The 19,316-nt window shown below is 35.0% G+C and overlaps 1 protein-coding gene across 10 annotated transcripts in view; it reads right to left on the bottom strand.

Annotated features, from left to right (window-relative positions):
* Window positions 1–19,316, bottom strand: part of AKAP6 (A-kinase anchoring protein 6) — a 279,284-nt gene that overhangs the window by 39,830 nt on the left and 220,138 nt on the right. For all 10 annotated transcript variants that reach the window (XM_084521164.1, XM_084521165.1, XM_084521168.1 and 7 more), the window contains 2 exons: window positions 11,782–11,928; window positions 8,116–8,340 (listed from right to left, as the gene is read on the bottom strand). In XM_084521164.1, coding sequence (XP_084377290.1) covers window positions 8,116–8,340; window positions 11,782–11,928 — 372 coding nt within the window. The remainder of the gene's footprint in view (window positions 1–8,115; window positions 8,341–11,781; window positions 11,929–19,316) is intronic.

Here is a 19,316-nt window from a genome sequence, read left to right on the forward strand (position 1 = left end):
GAGGAAAAGATATGGTGCTTTCATGTGCATCTGTACATGCACAATGACAACAAGCAGGCATCTCTAGAAATGGAATTCCTCATCTTATTTCAAAAAAGCAACACATCTCAGAATGGATGTCATTAAAAGATAAAATCATTATGTTCATTGTTTTGTCATGTCTTAATCATGAATACATACACACACGCACTTGTTTTTTCTAATTTCAGCCTAAGACAAAACTAAAAGTGCCTTACAAGAGAGGCTACTTGTCAGCCAGCATTGCACTGAAGTAGGCTCAGATTCATATTTTAAGTAGGATAGGCTAATTCAGTATTTAATTTGCAGAAATAAGTTTTAAGCAAATGTTTGCATAAAGTTTTAAATTAACATTAACTTGCTTCTTACACAACTCAGGCATGAGTGTAACATGACTGTGACATCCACAGGTTAGCCCCAGGGTTATAAGATGGCTGGAATTAGAATGGAGGGCAGGAGCTGGTGATGTGGTCAAGATGAACAGTGAATGGGAGTCAAAAAGCTAGAAGCTGTCAAAAGCCAAACACCTCGATGAGGTGACTGTGTATGGTGGTGTTAGAGGCTCAGCATTAGTTGTTTTATTGCACCTTCAACTGCCATTCTTCCATTGCCTGGACAAGCAGGATGAGGAGGCTAGGTATGACAAAAACAAAGAAGGCATGAAACAGGCTGTGTTTCCTTCACTGATGCTCAGAATAGAGAACATTATGACATTGCATTTTTGTGCTCAGAATGTGAAAATAAACATCACCACAGTAAAAGGAAGGTGGTACACTACAAATGATATCGCATTGCCAGCAGTTGGTGAAACACACAGAAAATCCATCAGAATAGGGGCCAGGCCTTCAGTCTCATTCTGAGGTGTGGAAATGCAGTGCTTTCCTAACAGCAGTAAGGCAATCATTCTCCTAAGGACAGGAATTCACATACTTTCTTTCTCCATTGACTGTATGCAGCAGGCATAATCTAAGCCACTCCGCTGTCTCTAGTAATACGTTGCCCATCTGCAAATCCCATTCCTGACAGACATCTCATACTTGTGATACATAATACACCTGATAGGGATTGCAATAACACTTCAGTGTACATACTGAAGTCCTGTTCTTTTAACACTCATATTCTTACTCATCCTGAATTACTCTTTACCCTGCAAATAATTCTACTAAAATCAATGGATTTCCTGGCAGTATGAAATTATTTTTAGCGTGAGTAAAGGTATTACTACAGTCTATAATACTATTCTCTACTGGGACAATGACCTATTAACTTACATGCAAAGATGAAACTTGGGAAACCTCCTATGTACTGAAACCAAAATTAGGCAACGGTCTACTAGGTCAATTATCCACCGATTAAAGAAAAACCTCATTAGTAGGATTTAATGGCTCCAGAGAACACAATTCAATCAATAATCCACTAATATTGGAGAGTTTTGCACCAGAAAATGCAATGCGATGGCTCCAAGGGGGCATTCATAGACAACCAAATAAATCATATAATCACATGCAGTAGTACAAAGTGGACCTTAATGGAGACAGTACAGTGATTTTTTGTTAATTCTCTTATATTTCTAGTCTGTACTGTACTACTTTTTCTACATGTTATCACTAAAAAAAAATAAAAAAACACCTTAGAAGCCAAGCGAAGACCCTCACTTTTCACTTGCACTGTAAATTAGTGCAACATAATCTTGGCCTGTTTTCAGGAAAAATATTTCATTCTCTTTTTCATTCTCTTTTTCTTTTGTCATCTTTTGCTTTCTTTTCATTCTCCTTTTCCTTTTCCAAGCTGATAGTAATTGAAGAGGAAGTTTCTGGTTTTGCAGTAAATAGATCTCCAAGGCAATAGCAAGAGAATAAGCAGTTGCATTTTCAAGGAGTCATTTGGGTGGGTCAAAAGAAGAAAATCAATTGTATCTTCAATGATAATGACAACAATAAGTGATGAAACTGAGAATGTTCTCTCAAAAGAAGCCAAGTCAGCTATTTTCACTTCCACACAACTGACTCTTCAAGAGACCATTACTGTGAGGGAAAATGTAGCCCAAGGACTTCAGATACCAATGACACAAAAGGCTGGGAAAGGAACTGTAAGCCATTTTGTCACTACAAAATTGCAGGTTTTACTTTGTAGTGGCTGATCTGGAACTGTACATGAGGATATCTTTTGTTTCACTCAGCTTGAGTCAGCCTACTCATTACACGAGAATTAAATGCAAACTATTCCAGTACAGTATGGAAGATAGAGACAAGTATTCCTCAGCCACATTGCCTCCTCATCAGTTCCAGTTAACAAGAACAAAATGACTCAGATAAGCACCCTGATGCATGTTCCGAAGGGCTGAGAAAAACTGGGGTTAAACTTTACTGAGAAAGAAATGAGCCAGTACTTAGTGGGGAGGAGCCTCACAGATATTAGCAGTCAACCTTCTGCAGTTGGCTCAACATCTTCAAATCCCTCAAGTCATAAAGATATTCCTGATGATTCCTTGAGTGGAATTTATCTGATCAAATGGAGAACTTGATGACTGAACTAATCATTTAGAAGCAGGTATTCTGAAGTACAGTTTGCCTTCTCTGCAGCCAGACATCTAAAACAGGACAAATTAATTGCATCCCAAAAGTCCTTATTTCTTTCCAATTACTATAAAGGAAGCTCAGACCAGATCTCTACAGTGTAGGTATCTAAAGCTGAACTACTTTATCCTATCTCTACCCTATGGCTGTGCATGTTAGTATACCAGAAATTAGGGGACAGTACATGAGGGAGAAAAAAAAAAAAAAAAAAGACGTAAGAAGGAAAGAACATATGAAGTAGTCGCCTAAAAATAGTCACTAGGCCATTCTCTCCTCCACTGAAGGACTCAATGTATTGCTGTATCTGAGCTCTTCTGAAGTCAGGCTGTTTCTGTTACAACAGTAACCTCTATCCCACATCCCAGTCTTAGTACAGAAGCCCATGACCACTACTGAGTTAGAAATGCAAGCAGATATTTTATGATACCTCTGTGGAAACCTGTGGCATACCAGACATAACCATCCCTGGTGGCTAGATCTTCTGTGTCCCTTTTTTTCCTGCAGCAAATGGCTAACTTTGGGGGGGAAAAGGGTTTTAGACAACCAGATAGCACTTATAATTAATTTTGAGATTTTGATTAATTAAAAACAAAGTAACAGCCTAATAAAAATCAGAATTCACAGATCAAGCTTCACAGTCCAAATAGGATGATGGAATGAAATCTGCTATCTCAGATCAGATATTTTGTCCTCAATGGGAACTGTAAATTGTATTATTGTTGCCTTTAATAGAGAAAGCTTATTGAAACACAAACTGAACTTTCTTTCACTAATAAGCATATTAAATAAAAATTTGAGAAACACTTGAGTATATTAAGTACTGGGTGATTATATATAAAATATTGAGTATTGATATTTGAATATATTAAAACCAAACTCTGAGATATAAAACCACTTCTTGTGTTAGAGCCAAAATACCACATTTTTGGCAAAATAATAAATATATACACATATATACATATGTTGAACTCCTTATTGTAAAGAGGTGGATTCTTAGTTCTTAGTTAAGTGGCCTAAAAAAAATGCTGCTTTGGAATGGTAGGTTATATAAAATTAAGCGTGAATTTGCTTCAAACCTTTTTAAGTGGCATCAAGCTATATTTCACTTTGGAATCCTGTCTGTTTTTCATGAGATTTAATACTTTATGCCTTCTTGTTTGTTGAAATTTAATCCAAACAAAATTTTGGTAAACATTTCTTCATCTGTGAAAAGACTTAAGGCTCTGAAGTCACACTCTTTCTGAGAAATTTATTAAAATTATTACATTTTTATCATGTTAGAGGTATAAAAAGGATTAAATCCTGCTTGACTTCTTTTGGACTTTCTGTTGGAAACTATTTTGCATACTTTTGTTACATGCACATTAAATTTCTGTAACTCTTTGATTGCAGCTCTGCCAGCAACATCATTCCAAAAATTGTAAAGCATCCAAGATGCAGTAGCAAAAGTGATTCCTGGCACCTACAGGAACATTTTTCCAATCTCTGAGTCACCAAACCTTTACTCAAAGTTAATATTTTTCTTTGATTTCAGTATGTCTATAATCCCGTACACTCCCAAACTAACTCTCTTGTGTTTTATTCAAGAGAATTTTGTTTAACTGAATTGCTTTTATGATGTGCAGTGCTGACTTATGCACGCTTTTCAGTTACAATAAAAGGCATCAGAAGAGGTAATGATTAACTGATTGATTACAAATTACCAATGCAATCTACCTTGCTTCACCAGAAAGTTCAGTTGCTTTAGGCAACAAAGAAATAAGAGACGGTGATCAGAAATACTTTTTTTTTTTTTTTTTTTAATGACATTGCATCATCTGGCATGCTCAGCCAAGAAATCAGTGGAAGACGAAAACATTTGCTTCAGAGTGAGTCAAGCCGTCAGAAATAGTCACAAACATCTGATAAGATACTGTTTACAAGGCAAATGAGTATGGCAACAAATACTACTAGCTATGGAATTCAATACATCATTGGCTTTTAGAAATATTAAATGAGAAAGTGTTTCCAACATATTTTGATTCAAATGATTTTGTCTTATTCCAGTAATGAATCCATTGACTTAAGTCCATGGGAACTACAGTGTTGCTGAAAATTGGGCATCTCTATTTTAAAGACACAAATACAGACTTAGGAGACAGGTATGACAATAGAGCATGCTGTTTCCTGGTTCACATGAAATCAAAAGCTACATGAAATGCAGCTTTATTGTTGCCAAAGAACTTTAGGTCAGAAAACTTCTGCTAAAATCCTGTTATATTTTTTTAACTAAATTTGGAGGCGGGAGAGAAAAGAAAAGGAAATTATAAATCTAGCTAGCAAAAGTCATAGAAGCTTTTCTAGCTCTACATGACTGAGAAAGGATACCAAGATGGACAGGTACTCACAAATCTAAGATTGTTCTTGAGTAGCTGGCCTGTGAGCCAAAGCCATAACAACTACCTTTTGATGCTAATGGGTCATTGATCTATACTGAACACTTGAAATCTAAAGTTTTATTAGAGGTGACAGAAATATATGACTAATTATTTAAGCTTCTTTGTTGTTTTTTGGAGGGTATTTTGCACAGAAAACAGCATGCTTTTTGAAGTCCTGGACACATAAAAGCAAATGTGGCAGAACACACCTACTTACAAGCCAACAAGCACACATATTTCTGGCTACATCTTACTCAAATAATGAAATTTACTAAAACTTCCGTGAAAGAATGTGATTTCTTTTTATTATTGTTCCTCATTCTTTCCTGCTCCAAGTCTCTCCTGACCCACAAAATTGCCATACATCATTAGGTTAGGAAACCAGTTGTGCCAATTATTAGTCTCATGACATTAGGTATTTCAGCTGCTAGAATTATGTGTTTACCTGAGAATCCTCTATTCCATTTAAACAGTATGTGTCTAGTTCTGGCCCTTGTACTTTCAGTGGAATGCAAAAAACATAAACTCTGGGACTCAAAAGGCAGAACAGAAATTTAAGAAGACGAATAAATAAAATAAATATATGGTTGTGGTTATGAAGGTCTCATGAATTTAAGTCATTCTCTTGATTTTCTTGGTCCAGATTGACCTGTATTTTATGTCGCAGCAAATCAGGAGTAAGACACCCTCACTTTCTCCTTTAGCACTGTGCAACTTGTGTTCACTGTTTCCCACTTTTTGACAGTAGCCGGGGTTAGGCTACATTTGGGAGCTCACTACTTAATGTTCTTGTGGAATGGCCAGCAAGTGTCACTATAGACTGAAGCAAAGTTTGTGCCTCTCCCTTGGAACTAACTATGAAAATATCTGAAGAAAATATCTAATATCTGAAAATATCTAATTTAAAACATAACATTATAGAATGAAAATCAACAGCATTGTTGAGTTTATTTTATTAAAAATGTTTCTGTGTACAATGGCCATGTGTATAATTGGGATGGTGCCATACAATAAATTTCCATTAAGAAACAATGACTCACTTACCACAGTGAAAGCAGTAATAAGGTTAAACTCTTAAGTTAAGTGGAAAGTAAGTCAGACTAAACCCCAGCAGGCTTCCTACTAGTGGCATAGCTAATGTTTTTGAAAATGTTCTAAATGTTCTTTCTCAAATATATGTATTATACATTGCAGTATTGTTAATTATATCCATTTTCTCTTTTATACACTTCCCCAGGAGATCAGTGAAGAATGGAAAACTTACTTATAGTGGATTTCAGATTTAATGAGACAAAGATGGTTTAATATATATGACAAAGTGATGTGCTCTCACCATATTTGATAGATAATTATTTTTTATACTCTAATGACTACCATTTTGAAAATAATTAATGTATTATTTATGTAATTAATAGATAATCAACCAAGTAATGAAATAGTCTGGTTATATCATGGTGGGTGGTACTATCCTGTTTAACATCTCTACAGCTCTTGGCAGGACAGCATGGCATATATAGAGACTAAACTTGAAAGATTTATACATATTCAAAATATGTAAGTAACACTGCTATAGTAGTTTTGTTCATATGTATATCTTCATTTACATATACATGCAAAGGACTTTAAAAACAAGTTTGTCTGAAATCAGATTTTTAAATCTATAGTTATGCCCTTCTATAAATGCCATAATTTTCCACAGAAATAAGAACTATCCAGCATTTCCTACTGAAAACATGGATTGATTGCTGTAAACTTCTGCAGGTTTATCAACAGTCCTTCACAATCACTAGTATTTAAGTTTGCTCATAGAACAAATAGAATCAGCTTTTTTTTTTTTTTTTTTTTTGCCTTGTAGCAGAAGGCCAAGAATTGGGAAAAAAAGACAAAACAATATGGATCTCATAAGAAAATTTAAAATTGCACTCAAAGGGACATGTTCAGGAACCTAGAATAAAAAAAAATACAAAACACAACAACTTCATCTACATTGACACAACACCACAACACTCCCTCCCACTTAATCTTCATGACTGGAAAGCGAAGAGTTAAGTACCGTCTATTTGGGAAGACTGTCAGTTTTCCACAGATGTTTTCCTGAACACTTGTCTAAAAAAAGTATTTGTTTGGAAGTGTTTGCAACCTGCCCTTTGAGGTGAGTATTCAATAAATTGTCCATTGCCTTAAGAGTGCTGTTGCCCTAGACACCCTGATGTACTAGTGGAAGAGAAAAACCTCTTTACCTCTAAAGCTCGACAATTACTTGTGATTCGTTTCTTATTCTTTGGTCAAAGATCACTTGCAGAGTAAAGTGACCTGTAATGAGGACTCAGATGAGGGTTTATTTAAAAGTCATAGCTATGAACAGAAGAAAATCACATGGTTCTACCAGGTTTGTTTGCCAACTTAATAGCTCTCTTTCCTAAACTGTCCCACTACTTTTGGGGAATGAAACAAAACATACAATCTCTGCTACATCAGTTGTAAAGCTGAATGATGGCCTTCAGCTGAACGAGCTTAACCATCTGAATATAGCATAATGACTACAATTCTTTTCCCTGCTTTCCATAAAGCTCCAGGTTTAGGCTTAACATGTGGCCTAGACTAACACAAATCTCACAGCGTACCTGTCTTTTTCCACATATCTGTTCACAATAAACTTCAATGTTTTCTCAGGTATGCTAAATTCATATACCTGTAAATGTGATCTCACATGGGCTATTCTTGACTTATATATGTAGAGAAATAGGCTATTAAATTGATGGCCACACAACATGTTAATTAAAATAACTGATGTAGGAAGTGAAATTCAGAGTGAAGTTTCTCATAAATCTCAGCTTTATAGTGAAGTAGAACGAAAGGACTGCTTTTCAACTTTGGTGAAATTAGCCCTTTAAAGATCTCTTCTGCTAAAGTTTAAGGAATAAATATTATTGCAAAGACTTAAAAAAATCAAAATGAATGAACACATTGTACACAAATAAATGTGAAAATATGAATGTATGATTACACATGTACATGCATTGCATTATGCTATGTATAAGATAAATATTTTATCCTACCATAAAAAAGAGTCTCTATGAAAACTACAATTGTTTTTTTATTACCTTAAAATATTGCAGTTGTTTCTCAGCATTCATTGTTCCTTCATTTTCTTGTCTCAGACAGGAATTGAAGATGAAAAGCTCTGTATCTCTCAGCCACCCTTTCAGCTCTTTGATCCTGACCTCCAGCTGCCTTACCAGGCTGCCGCTTTCAGGCGAGAGCAGGTCACGTGGACCTAACCCACTGTGCCCTACCATTGTGTCTTGGATCTTCTCTCCTAGGGTTTTCTAATGCATCAGATAAAGAAAATATAGATTAGTTTTATGTACCAAAACATATACAGGTTAATGTGCAACAAGAAGCATCTGTTAGATGACCAGAGATATTTTTATTTTTAAATTACTACTAATATCAATCAATTTCATTCTTTGTTTCCTTGTTTCAATCAATTTCATTTTTTGTATCCTTGTTTTTCACTTATGCCCCAGAGCTGTTCTCTCTGGGTCATTGACTTTGCTGGAAGCATGATAAATCAATGTTTATTAAGAGCAACCGTGGACCAAGAAGACAAAATGATACATAACTTTGTAAACTAGTTGCTTTACAGAATTTATCAGTTGCTTTAGATACTCATAAACATAAGACATATTAGTTTCTAGTCTGTAAGAACAGAAAATATGACAAACACTGAGTTCACCAAGCTCTTATGCAAGGTACCATCTATGTTTTTAGGGAAACATCACATTACTGAAATATTTCTTGAGATATACACTGTCAGGTCATAGTTTCCAAACTTGCAGCAAACTTGCAGAGCAGTCAGGTCACAAAACATCTGGCTTGCTTTTAAAAGTGGATGAACTCATCCAGACACCAATAAGCTAGAAACTGCAAAGCCTTGATGTTCCTGAACATCAGGCCAATTGCTTAGGCAACTAAATTTGGATATAAGTTCTTCATGTGAAGCATCCACTCTAAAAATAATGGACCACAATACACATTCACCTCTGATCACTAATGAAACTAATTTACTACAGCTTTCCAAAGTAGTAGTTCTAATAAAAAGAACCACTGAATAACATTTTGATAGTGAATGCTGTGATGGTAATGAATATTCTGAAGAGGCTGGAGACAGAAAGTTACCTTTCTTTTCAGTATTTTGAAAGGCAATCCTTTAACATCACAAGGGAGATATGCTGTTGCCTGCTTCTTCTATGCCAAGCAGTATTTTATCTGACCTATAAGAGGCTGACAGTCTGACACTTATAATAAGCACTAGATCTGTGTTACTGATTGTAGAATATTGAATATACACTGACAATCACATCCAATAACCTTTTAAACTGATAATTAGTGGTGGTTAATTGTTGTAACATGAAGACACAGTTTTAGGTGATCCAGTCAGCTGAAAATACATGCTTTAGAAAGTTACTAGAATATAATTTATAATACTGCAGTTAGCTTCCAAAAATAAGCTTTAAACGCAAATAAAATTAGATCAACAGACATTAATCTACTATGTGGCATTCTGTAAATAACATCTTTAGGAGATCATAACTGAAAAACACGCTTTCTTGGCAACACCCTTCTATTTTCATCGTGCAAATATTGATAATTTGAAGACCCTCGGTGGAATCCAGCACTAGCTATTGTTTTTATGCTGTAACAAAAGTAGCAGCAGGAGGTGAAATCCATGCCCTTGGAGGGTAGGGTCACAAAAAAGAATTTATTGCCACTTTTTTGTTCTGGAACAGTTTGCAATCATAAATTCTTCATAAACAGAATACTTCAGAGAATGGTCCGTCTTCATAAATATACGACAGAGGACATCAATTTCATTTAATTCACAATTTGTGTCAGCACAGCAGATGCCAATGCCTGCCTTGATAGGGTTGTTTAATATGCAATTGAGACAGAGTAATATTCAGCACAGGGGACAAAATTTCACAGATTAAACTGTACGCACCACTGACATTTCATTCTAATGTATTTCCATTCCACACTGTTCACCTTAGATGAAAGTAATATTAAAAACCATATCCCTCTATTTTACCATTGTTAGAAGTTAAAATCCTTGTCTTTAATTTTTTTCATGCCAATTAAAACGTAATCATGCCAATTAAAACAGTATGCCTACTGCCGTTAGTTTCTGCAAAGATTTTTATTAAATTAAACAAAACTCTATCAAACTCTGCTTATTATTCATGAAGTTACATTTAGCAGGAAAACAGTAATACTTTATTTTTTATTTTTCTGTAAATGCTGAAATTAATGGAAAAACTAAATCGAGAGGTATATTTTGATTTTAACGTACAGAGAAGTGGAGGGCTTCAATTTTTTCTTAAGAAAGAGTTTTTCTAAATTTTTAGAATTATGTCAGGTACTTATCTCATATTTTATATACTACCAGCTAATCAGTACCACTGAATTAATCTGATTAAATACATTGAAAGTCATAAATGTAAGGATTACAACTATAATTAATTTTTTTTTAAATTGTCATAATTAGATGTAAAAGAATAAGTTAGTAAGCCCCATTTTTATTAGTAAATTTATTTATGTTCAAATACTTTGAAAATGCATTTGTTAATGCTACATATTAAACTTAGAAAGTAATTAGCTCACTAGTTAGACAACAAATTTTAATGTTTTCTGACAATTTGCACATTTAGAGAATCAAGTGGTTAGAAACAACTGTGCTGAACTAAAAAAGCCCCACCCTCTGTAAAATGGCTATTGCATTACCAAATAAGCTGAAGTGACACAAGTCAGTATTTAAAATGATGCTGGCAGGTTGCATATATAGCTTATTCGTAATATAGTAGAAATATTTTTAAACTAAGATAATAGCATGCAAAATTATGCAATGTAACTGTATTGCTCATATCACACATCTATAATTAATCATTTAAAGTAATTTATAAATTTATCTTACCCTTGATTTGAAGTGAAGGCAATTAACGAGAGAAGTGGATGGAAAAATATATAGTTTGACCTCTCTCTCTCAGCTGTTTTACAACAATAGGACAATAGTGTCTCCTGCACGGTGCCATCACTGGTCTCTGGGTAACAGAATCTCTATATTGCTTTTTTTGCCAGATTCTTGTATCTCACTCTTTGGCTGAGACCCAGCCCATCATAGCGTGAAATGAATTACATGAAACTTTTTTGGCTTTTGTCAAAAGTGAGCTGAATACAGCAGCATGAAACATATCCTGGCTGTATTTTTAGCTTCAGGTATTCAGATTTGTGTGGAATCTGCATATTTGTTTTTGAGCCATCAGTGTGACCTGAAATACGCAGTGACAACCCCACTTTTCATCTTAAGGGTACAGTAAATAGTTAAACAGTAGATGTCTCTAACATGTACCTTCAGAATAAATTCTATTAACATTCACTCAAGCATGACAGTCAGTGTATATCAGATATACTGCATTATAGTTGACTTGGTGCATACCCGTAATACATGGCATATTTTACTTACATTTTTTATGTATTAAAGAACTAAAATTATTAAAGTCAGACAGGAGACAAGCAAGGAATAAAAAAAATCAACAGAAGAGGAAAATAGTACGGAGTTTTTATAATAGCATGAGTAGCTTGTTTGAAATGTACGTGGTGAATTGAAAGAGAGAGATATTTGTGCCTCAAATTAGAAATCAGACAGACAGCGCACTTCAACACACAAAAATGTACACATAACCCACAAACAGTAATAAAAATGCAAATACCCCGAGCAGTTCCCATTTTTCATTAATTGAATCCACTTTTTCAAGGAGATCATTTGGTAGTAAAACACCACTTTTCTTCAGAGCTTCAACCTTACTGAGCAGTTCCATCTTTTTCGGGTGCCTGATTGACATTTCTACATTGTATCTCTAAAATGAAAAGAAATACATAACATTAGCTACTGTGAAGAGTCTTCTCTCTAAAAATTAAACTTTAATTCTATGTGTCCAGTTATAACCGCACTCACTATGCCATTCCTTTATTTATTATTTAAGCACACAACCTTCTCATTACATATCTGAAGAGACTTAGGTACCAACCACGTTGTCTTCTGGGTGACGTAAAAATGCAGGCAGTTAGCAATTGATTACATCTGGTGATGTTCACTCACTATATTCACTTGTGCATTCACTAACACTCACTGGTCTGAACCTTGCTCTGCCTCTGTATCATTCAGGGGAGCTGGTATCTTATTTTACAAAGACGCAACTTCAGCAAGTAGCACTGAGACTCTCCACTGGAAAAAGCCCAAGGAATTAATTTCAGAATTAGGCTTCCTGTAAAGTTTATTTCTTCTCCCTCTCATTCAGGATTTTGTCTCACACACAGGCCCTAAAAATTGCGGCACATGCCAATGTGAGAGCTTCACCTTAGAAAAAACATTAGACCTAACTCCCCTGCAATAGAATAGCAGTAACTATATTTGTAATGTATCAACCAAGAGTGAAATGGCACACAAACAACTGAAACGCTCACACAGTCCAATACTCTCTTCAACCTGTGACTACCCTGTATTTCCTGCACTGGTATTTATTATTTAAAAAATGAAAAAGAATGAAGAAAACAGGACTAAAACCTGAAACTTCTTTTTAAATTACCGGAATATTCTCAATATTTTAGCTGTACATATATATTCTATAAAAACATATTCTAATGTAGAGACACTTGCAAAAAAAATCTCTTTAAAACCTTTATTCTCTGAAAATCTGAATTAAGTATTAAATCTGATAGTAACTACAGTGATTAATCATGTTGTAGTAGCTGGCATGGTACCTCAAAAAATAAAATTTAAACACAGGCATACACTTCTATACATTCAGTAAGTCAAGCTCTCTCCATTACGTGTAAACCTCTCATAGAAACAGGACTTCTGATACAGTCAAAAATGTACCTTCTATTGGAAGTAGAGTTCAGCATACATTCTTACAAAGGTGTTTACGAGACATATGTAAATTTTGCAGAGCTATTAGCAAATTGCATCCTAAACACAAAGCTTTCTTTGCTTTATGTTCAGCCAAGAAAGCTGCTACAGCAGTTCATACTGCAAATGCTAGTAACTGGGCTAAGAACAAAAAATTAAACTTGTGTAAGAAATGTTTAAAACATGGGTGCTTTTGCCAGATCCAAGAACATGCTGTGTAGGAAAACAAAGCAAAAATACAATTGGAGACAGCTTAAAGAAAATAATAAAGGTGTGAAATCACTGTTTCAGCTAACAGGTCCTCAGCATTTCCATGCATATGTTTGCATATTGTTAGTTTCATATTTTAATCTTTCATTTACACAACACATGCACATCATTTGTATTATGTAAACTTCAGCAAATATTAGTCATTTGTGGATCATAGAGCAAATGTTTTAAATGAGGTGATTTAAACCATTTCTCATTATTAATGAACACTGATCAGGTGTCTGCGTATCCAAAATTACATGAATATGCATAGTAAAAAAAAAAAAACAAGGAATTGTTTATAAAGAACTTGTCTTTTGATACAGGGAGTATTATGGCTACGGTTTCAGAAATGTACGATACCAGATATTGACCAGATTTGGCACCAGGGAACTGAATTCTCCAAGAGGTAACAGCATTTTATTGGACTGAAATGTTCAACAAGTACACTTCTCAATCCATATTTTTGCGTTTTCAACTAGAATGGTTACTGGAGGTGATTACAATCTCCTTTATATAATCTGATTTCTATTTAAAGATGATATAGCTGAAAAGGATTTGCATAATTATTTCCATAAGTACATGTAATATCAAGGGGAATCCAGAGTCCAATTTGCTAGGCACTGAAATCCAGTTCGTGCTACTCCCTTTCTTTTGTGAAGTGAATTAATAGACTGAGGGAGTCCTCTAGCTGTGTGACACTGGTGCAGGCATAGCTGGTTAATGGCTGTTATACAGCACCTGTTAGGGGCTGCTGCGGAGTGGACTGAGGTTGGTTAAGTTTCTGGGCAGTGTATGACCAACGAAGAAATAAAATACGGTGCATGTTTCATGATTACAATGTTCTTGTTAACACAGAAACATTAGATGTTTCATCTAATTTTGGACTAGATAAAATAATGCAATGCAGCATAATCCAAATAGTGTGACAGATGTTATAAAATGTTATTACATTAAAAAATAAATAAGCTAGACTTTATGTATACTCTCTGTCTTTGTCACCATGTAACCTACTGTATAAACAAGCATGATGAAAGTGCTGATTGATAGAAAATGCATTATACTGTAACTGTAAAAGATGAAAGTATTCAGTTCATTATTAGATGTATTGGTATGTGACTGAGAGTCAGTATTGTTTCATTTCTGGATATTTAATATGCAGTGTGTATTTTAAGTTAAGGGAAGGGCTTAATGTACAGAAGGTGCAGTTTAAGAACTGATAGCACTAGATGCTATTGCTAATGCTATTTTTTAATCCATTAAACACCTACACTCTAAGCAGTTGCATGGAAAAATTAGCTACCAGCTCTATCAGCGCTGCACAACCCTAGTCTAGTAGGACTACTTAATCCTGCGGTGAGAAGATAATTTAATCTTCAGATTCATTCTTTCCTCAGCTTTAAGTGAGCAAAGGCAGCTCCATTGTGACAGGCTGTGGATGCTATGATATAGATTACCATTTAATAGGCAAAAATGAGATTAAGAAAGTTAAAGTACCATTTTTTATATATTTTTTTTGCAACAACCACAATAGTCAATAAATTAGTAATATTTAATTTCCCACAACACCTGTCATATCACAAAAACTGGGGGGGGGGGGGGGGGGGGAATGGAAAAAGTGCAAAATATTTACAGCATGATTAGCTGGGTGCATGCATGGCTGCCTTTGTGTTCCTGAAGCCACTCAAAAGAAATTCAAAACACTGTTATGTAAGTTAAAGAATTTGTGCTTTTTATTCCCTCTGACTCAATATGATCAATAGTTCTCAAAAGAAAAATAGTGGACTTCAGCAAAAAGCCGTAACATTTATGCATGAATAAGTTTGGCAAAAATATTTAAACCATAAGAAGTTAAATTTCAAATCAAAGCAAGTTAAAACTCTATTTCCCCTGATAAAAATATTCTGAGAAACCTAGGCATGCTTGATTGAGACACATTTTTTGACACTTTAACTAAACTATGCCTTTTCTTTTTAAAAAAAAAAAAATATAGAAAACATTTTTTGTGTGAAAAATCACACCCGAAAATTCTGCCCAAATGGAGACTGGAACAATGCCTTGTAACAGTGTTAATTGTCACCATGGAAACCAGAAGAATAAGCCATTTTGAAACTGGTATAGAAGGCACACATTGAGCAACTCAAGCATTTTTCAGCCTCCCTCAGTGTTAAGGAACAAGATGCCTAGTCACTGAGAGGTCAGAGAAAGAAATCATCATGAAAGGTTCGTAGATGTGCACTGTCTGGTAAACAATAAAAAAAAATCTGTACACAGTTAACAACTCTGTAAGACTACGCACTGCATCTTTCAGAAAGAGAAACACCACAAAAAGATGATCAGGACTAGGGTGCAGATTCCACCCCTCAAGCAAAACTTTAGGGCAATATTATGTGAACCTTGCCCCTAAAGCTCCCTGGGAATTCTGTTGTTGTAATAAAACTTCAGAAGAGGAAAGGAAAAAAAAAAAAAAAAAAAAAAAAGCCTGCATGATGGAATTCAAAATAATGCTCTAAAAGCACACAGAGAGATTAAGACATCCATTGTAAGACTTTTGTATGGTGCTTCTGTTGGTTATAGTGAAAAGAGACCAGACATACTGAACACACAGTGGAGCTATGGCTACGAAGTACAGAAGAATTAAGCCAGTGAACTTTCTCCATTATTGGAATAAGGGTGTGCTATTTGTAGATGTTCTGTGTCCCATCATTCACATACTAGAATAATGTCTTCAGTCAAATGGCATCATATGATAGACAACTGAGATCAGGACAGAGTGACTTGCCATTTTATTTTTACTGAGATTATATCTTTAAATTTTAAAAACTTGCCATTTGCAATGATTAAACTGCTGCACACAAATACATGCACACGCATGTTCAGGGTTTATATGCCACACATATTCAGTGGTGGCACACATTCTCAATATATACTACATGCATAAATTTGAGTACTGAATCCTTTGTAAGCAAATTCACCAAATATGTAACAAAATAGATATATACAAACATATAGCAACACACATATAGCAATATTTGTCCATCATCTCTTCACACACATTCTCACTTTGCTTTCTGGATAATGTTTGCACTCTTCATGCTAGGCTTCATGGTGGCCCCTTAGGAAGCCCATGCCTAATGCCATTCAGTGATGAACAAAGAGTCTTTTTATTCCAAAGTCCAGGGTCCAAAGCTCAGCTGTATACAAGCAAAGTGAAGGAATCTGCTAGAGGCCAGCCTCCCCTTCACAATAGCTCTTAATGCTTCTACCTTTTTGGTACTACCAGTGTGAAACATTTTAGAAACCATCCAGAAGCTTGGTTATATTTTTTATGCTGTCAATAGTACTAGAACCTCTGGACAACATTCAGGATCTTGGCTGAGTGATCTGTCTAGATAAATAGCAGTCGCTGTTTCTTGCAAACTTCATGTATTTCACTATTAGCAATTTATGGCAAATAATTGCACAGGGAAATTATAAAGACTCCTACAATTGTCCTTGTAAATTAATAATAGGCTTTCTTGATTGGGATAAATTTGCTGCTGAGCCTTTGGAAAAATTAAAAAGTGCAATGTCATTTAAAATTGCCAGAACTCACACAGCAAATTACATCTGAGGTTAAGAATCAGTTTTTCCTCTTCTAGTTTATTCCATTTGCACGATCTGGAAATCATATTACATTGGCTATGTATTGTTAATTGGACATAGATTGCATTATCTTTAATATAAATCAAACTACAAATATTAAAATGAATTGCAAATTCTCTAATAGAAGATCATAAAACAATCTTTTTTAAGTATCTCCCATTAATAATTTAATTCCAATTATATCACTCAGAAAACTCAAGACGGAGAGCGCCAACTTATTTCCATTTCCTTTCCCCCCTACAAATATGCACAGTAGTAAAATATGTATTTGTGTGAGTGAGCATGTGCGTATGTGTGCATGCCTGTAAAACAAAACAAATCTTAGCACTTTTGTCTTAAACCCCAACAGACACCTTGCTTTTTTTTGTTTCAGAAAGTAACAAATGTGGATTACACTTCTGCTGCACATTCCTTTCCCTGGCAGCTGAAGAAATAAACACACTGAAAGAAATATTAAGTAACTTCATGAACTAAATTTTGCCTACATTAAAAAATTATGCAGTCAATACCCATTGTTCTGTATTTTTCTTAAGGAAGGTGATCCCAACCCTTTAAATTTTACTATAAATGTAATATCTTTTTGAAGACTTTGTATGCCCTTTAATGAATTTATATTAAATATTTAATACTGTTTAGGGCATATCCACTACTACCAAAAACAGTTATATTCCCAGCAGTCCCACTGTTTCAGGCAGAGGGCTTGATTGATCCTCCTAGCCTGAATTGAGTAGAATGAAAAGAAGCAGTTGGAAAATAGCTGCAATCATTTAATGCAGATGACCTCTGACAGGCTCACAGCTCTTCTATCTGAACAGAAATTTGCATGGGGTCTCTGTGCAGAGGAACAATGTAACCTAAATGGTAGACAATCTTTATTCTAATGAAGTGGGTGTCAAGGTCAATGTAAAACTGCAATGATAAATGGTGCACCACTAGGCAAGAGAAGTTGCATAGGCATTGTAGTGCTTTCACATTAATTGAAGGCTGAAATGCACTGAGTGAAAGCACAAGACTCTCTTTTCACCATAATGTGTTAATGCACAAATGTTTAAATGTTTTATTCAAGCCTCTAGCCTGTTGGCTCAAATCTTATTGCAAACAAAAATACAATAGTTGGCCAATAACCAGAAAAATAGAACTTTTTATTAGCTTGCCTTATTTCTTGAATCCCTAACAACTTCCACAATCTACTCAGAGTACCAAAGAATAACAAGTCTCCAGACACCTAATGTAATTCCCATGATCCTTTTTCTATTTAGGATATCTGTCTTTAATTAGTTCCAAACAAGCAGCCCTTTAGACAACTCTTCATTAGATACCATTCCCAATGAACTAGCTGCAAGAAGAAAAGTCATGCTTCAATATTATTATTTCCTAGATTCCAAGTTTTCTTTTAGTATATAGTTAACATCTCCAGGTGCCTTTTGTTCGCAGTAAGAATTAGACCAGTAAAACTGGGTTTTGTAATGCAAAGAGTTGTGTGCCTGGAGTGGGGACTAAACTACAATCTGTTATTGTGGCTTTGTCAAAACTGCAATACAACTATAATTATAGTACTTCATCAGTCGATCAAGCAATTTGTAGAAGGCAGTACATTTTGTCTTATAAAAATGAGGAGGACAGTAAGCTGCTTTTTAAAATCCTGAGCTGCTTAAGCTTGTTAAGGGTATATTGTTTGCTAATACACTCATTAGCAGCCAAGCATTTTAACTTCATCAATTAAACGGGAAATGGTGTTGCACCAGTAGTTTCACAAAACGCTAAAATATAGATAGCGGTTTGCAGCTAAGAATTTTAGAAATTTTCTTTTTCACCTGCAAGCTGCATTAGACACTCTGAACTGTTTTTTGTGCACTGACACATACATGGGGGGTTGGGGGTAGGGGTGTCTGTGCATGAATGTAGGTGGTGAAAACCCTGCATCTAGTTGTGAAGCTAATTATATATATACACACATACACCCACTTCAAATTTCCCAGGTCCCATAAGGATTGCTGTTAAAGCACAGAGTCATTTCTTGACACTGATGAACATTTACTCCTCGGAGTAATCCCTGGGATGACAGAAGTTTATTCCTGTGAACAGCTAGCAGCTCCCCTGTACCACAATATGGATGGTAAATTTTGAATATTTATCAGCCTTTATAGTTTTAGGCTCTTCTGTTCAAACTGATGCTAACAATACGATTACAGTTATTAGACAAGGAGCTATAGCTTGTTGCTAATTAAGAGAAGCTGCAGTACTTTCAGTTTGTGGAGGGCTGTGAGTGGCACGTAGCGCACAACGCCATTTCCATGTTACAGCTCGGCTGCGCAAGGGAATTTTCCATACGGAAATCAGTCTTCAGGATATTGCAATTCAGAGAATAAACTCCAGTGGAAAAAAAAAAAAAAAAAAAAAAAAAAAAAAGTATAGTGTAAAGAAAAAAAAAAACACGTTACT

This window comes from Aythya ferina (assembly GCF_964211825.1).
Source record: "Aythya ferina genome assembly, chromosome: 5".
In the NCBI taxonomy this organism is placed as follows: Eukaryota; Metazoa; Chordata; class Aves; order Anseriformes; family Anatidae; genus Aythya; species Aythya ferina.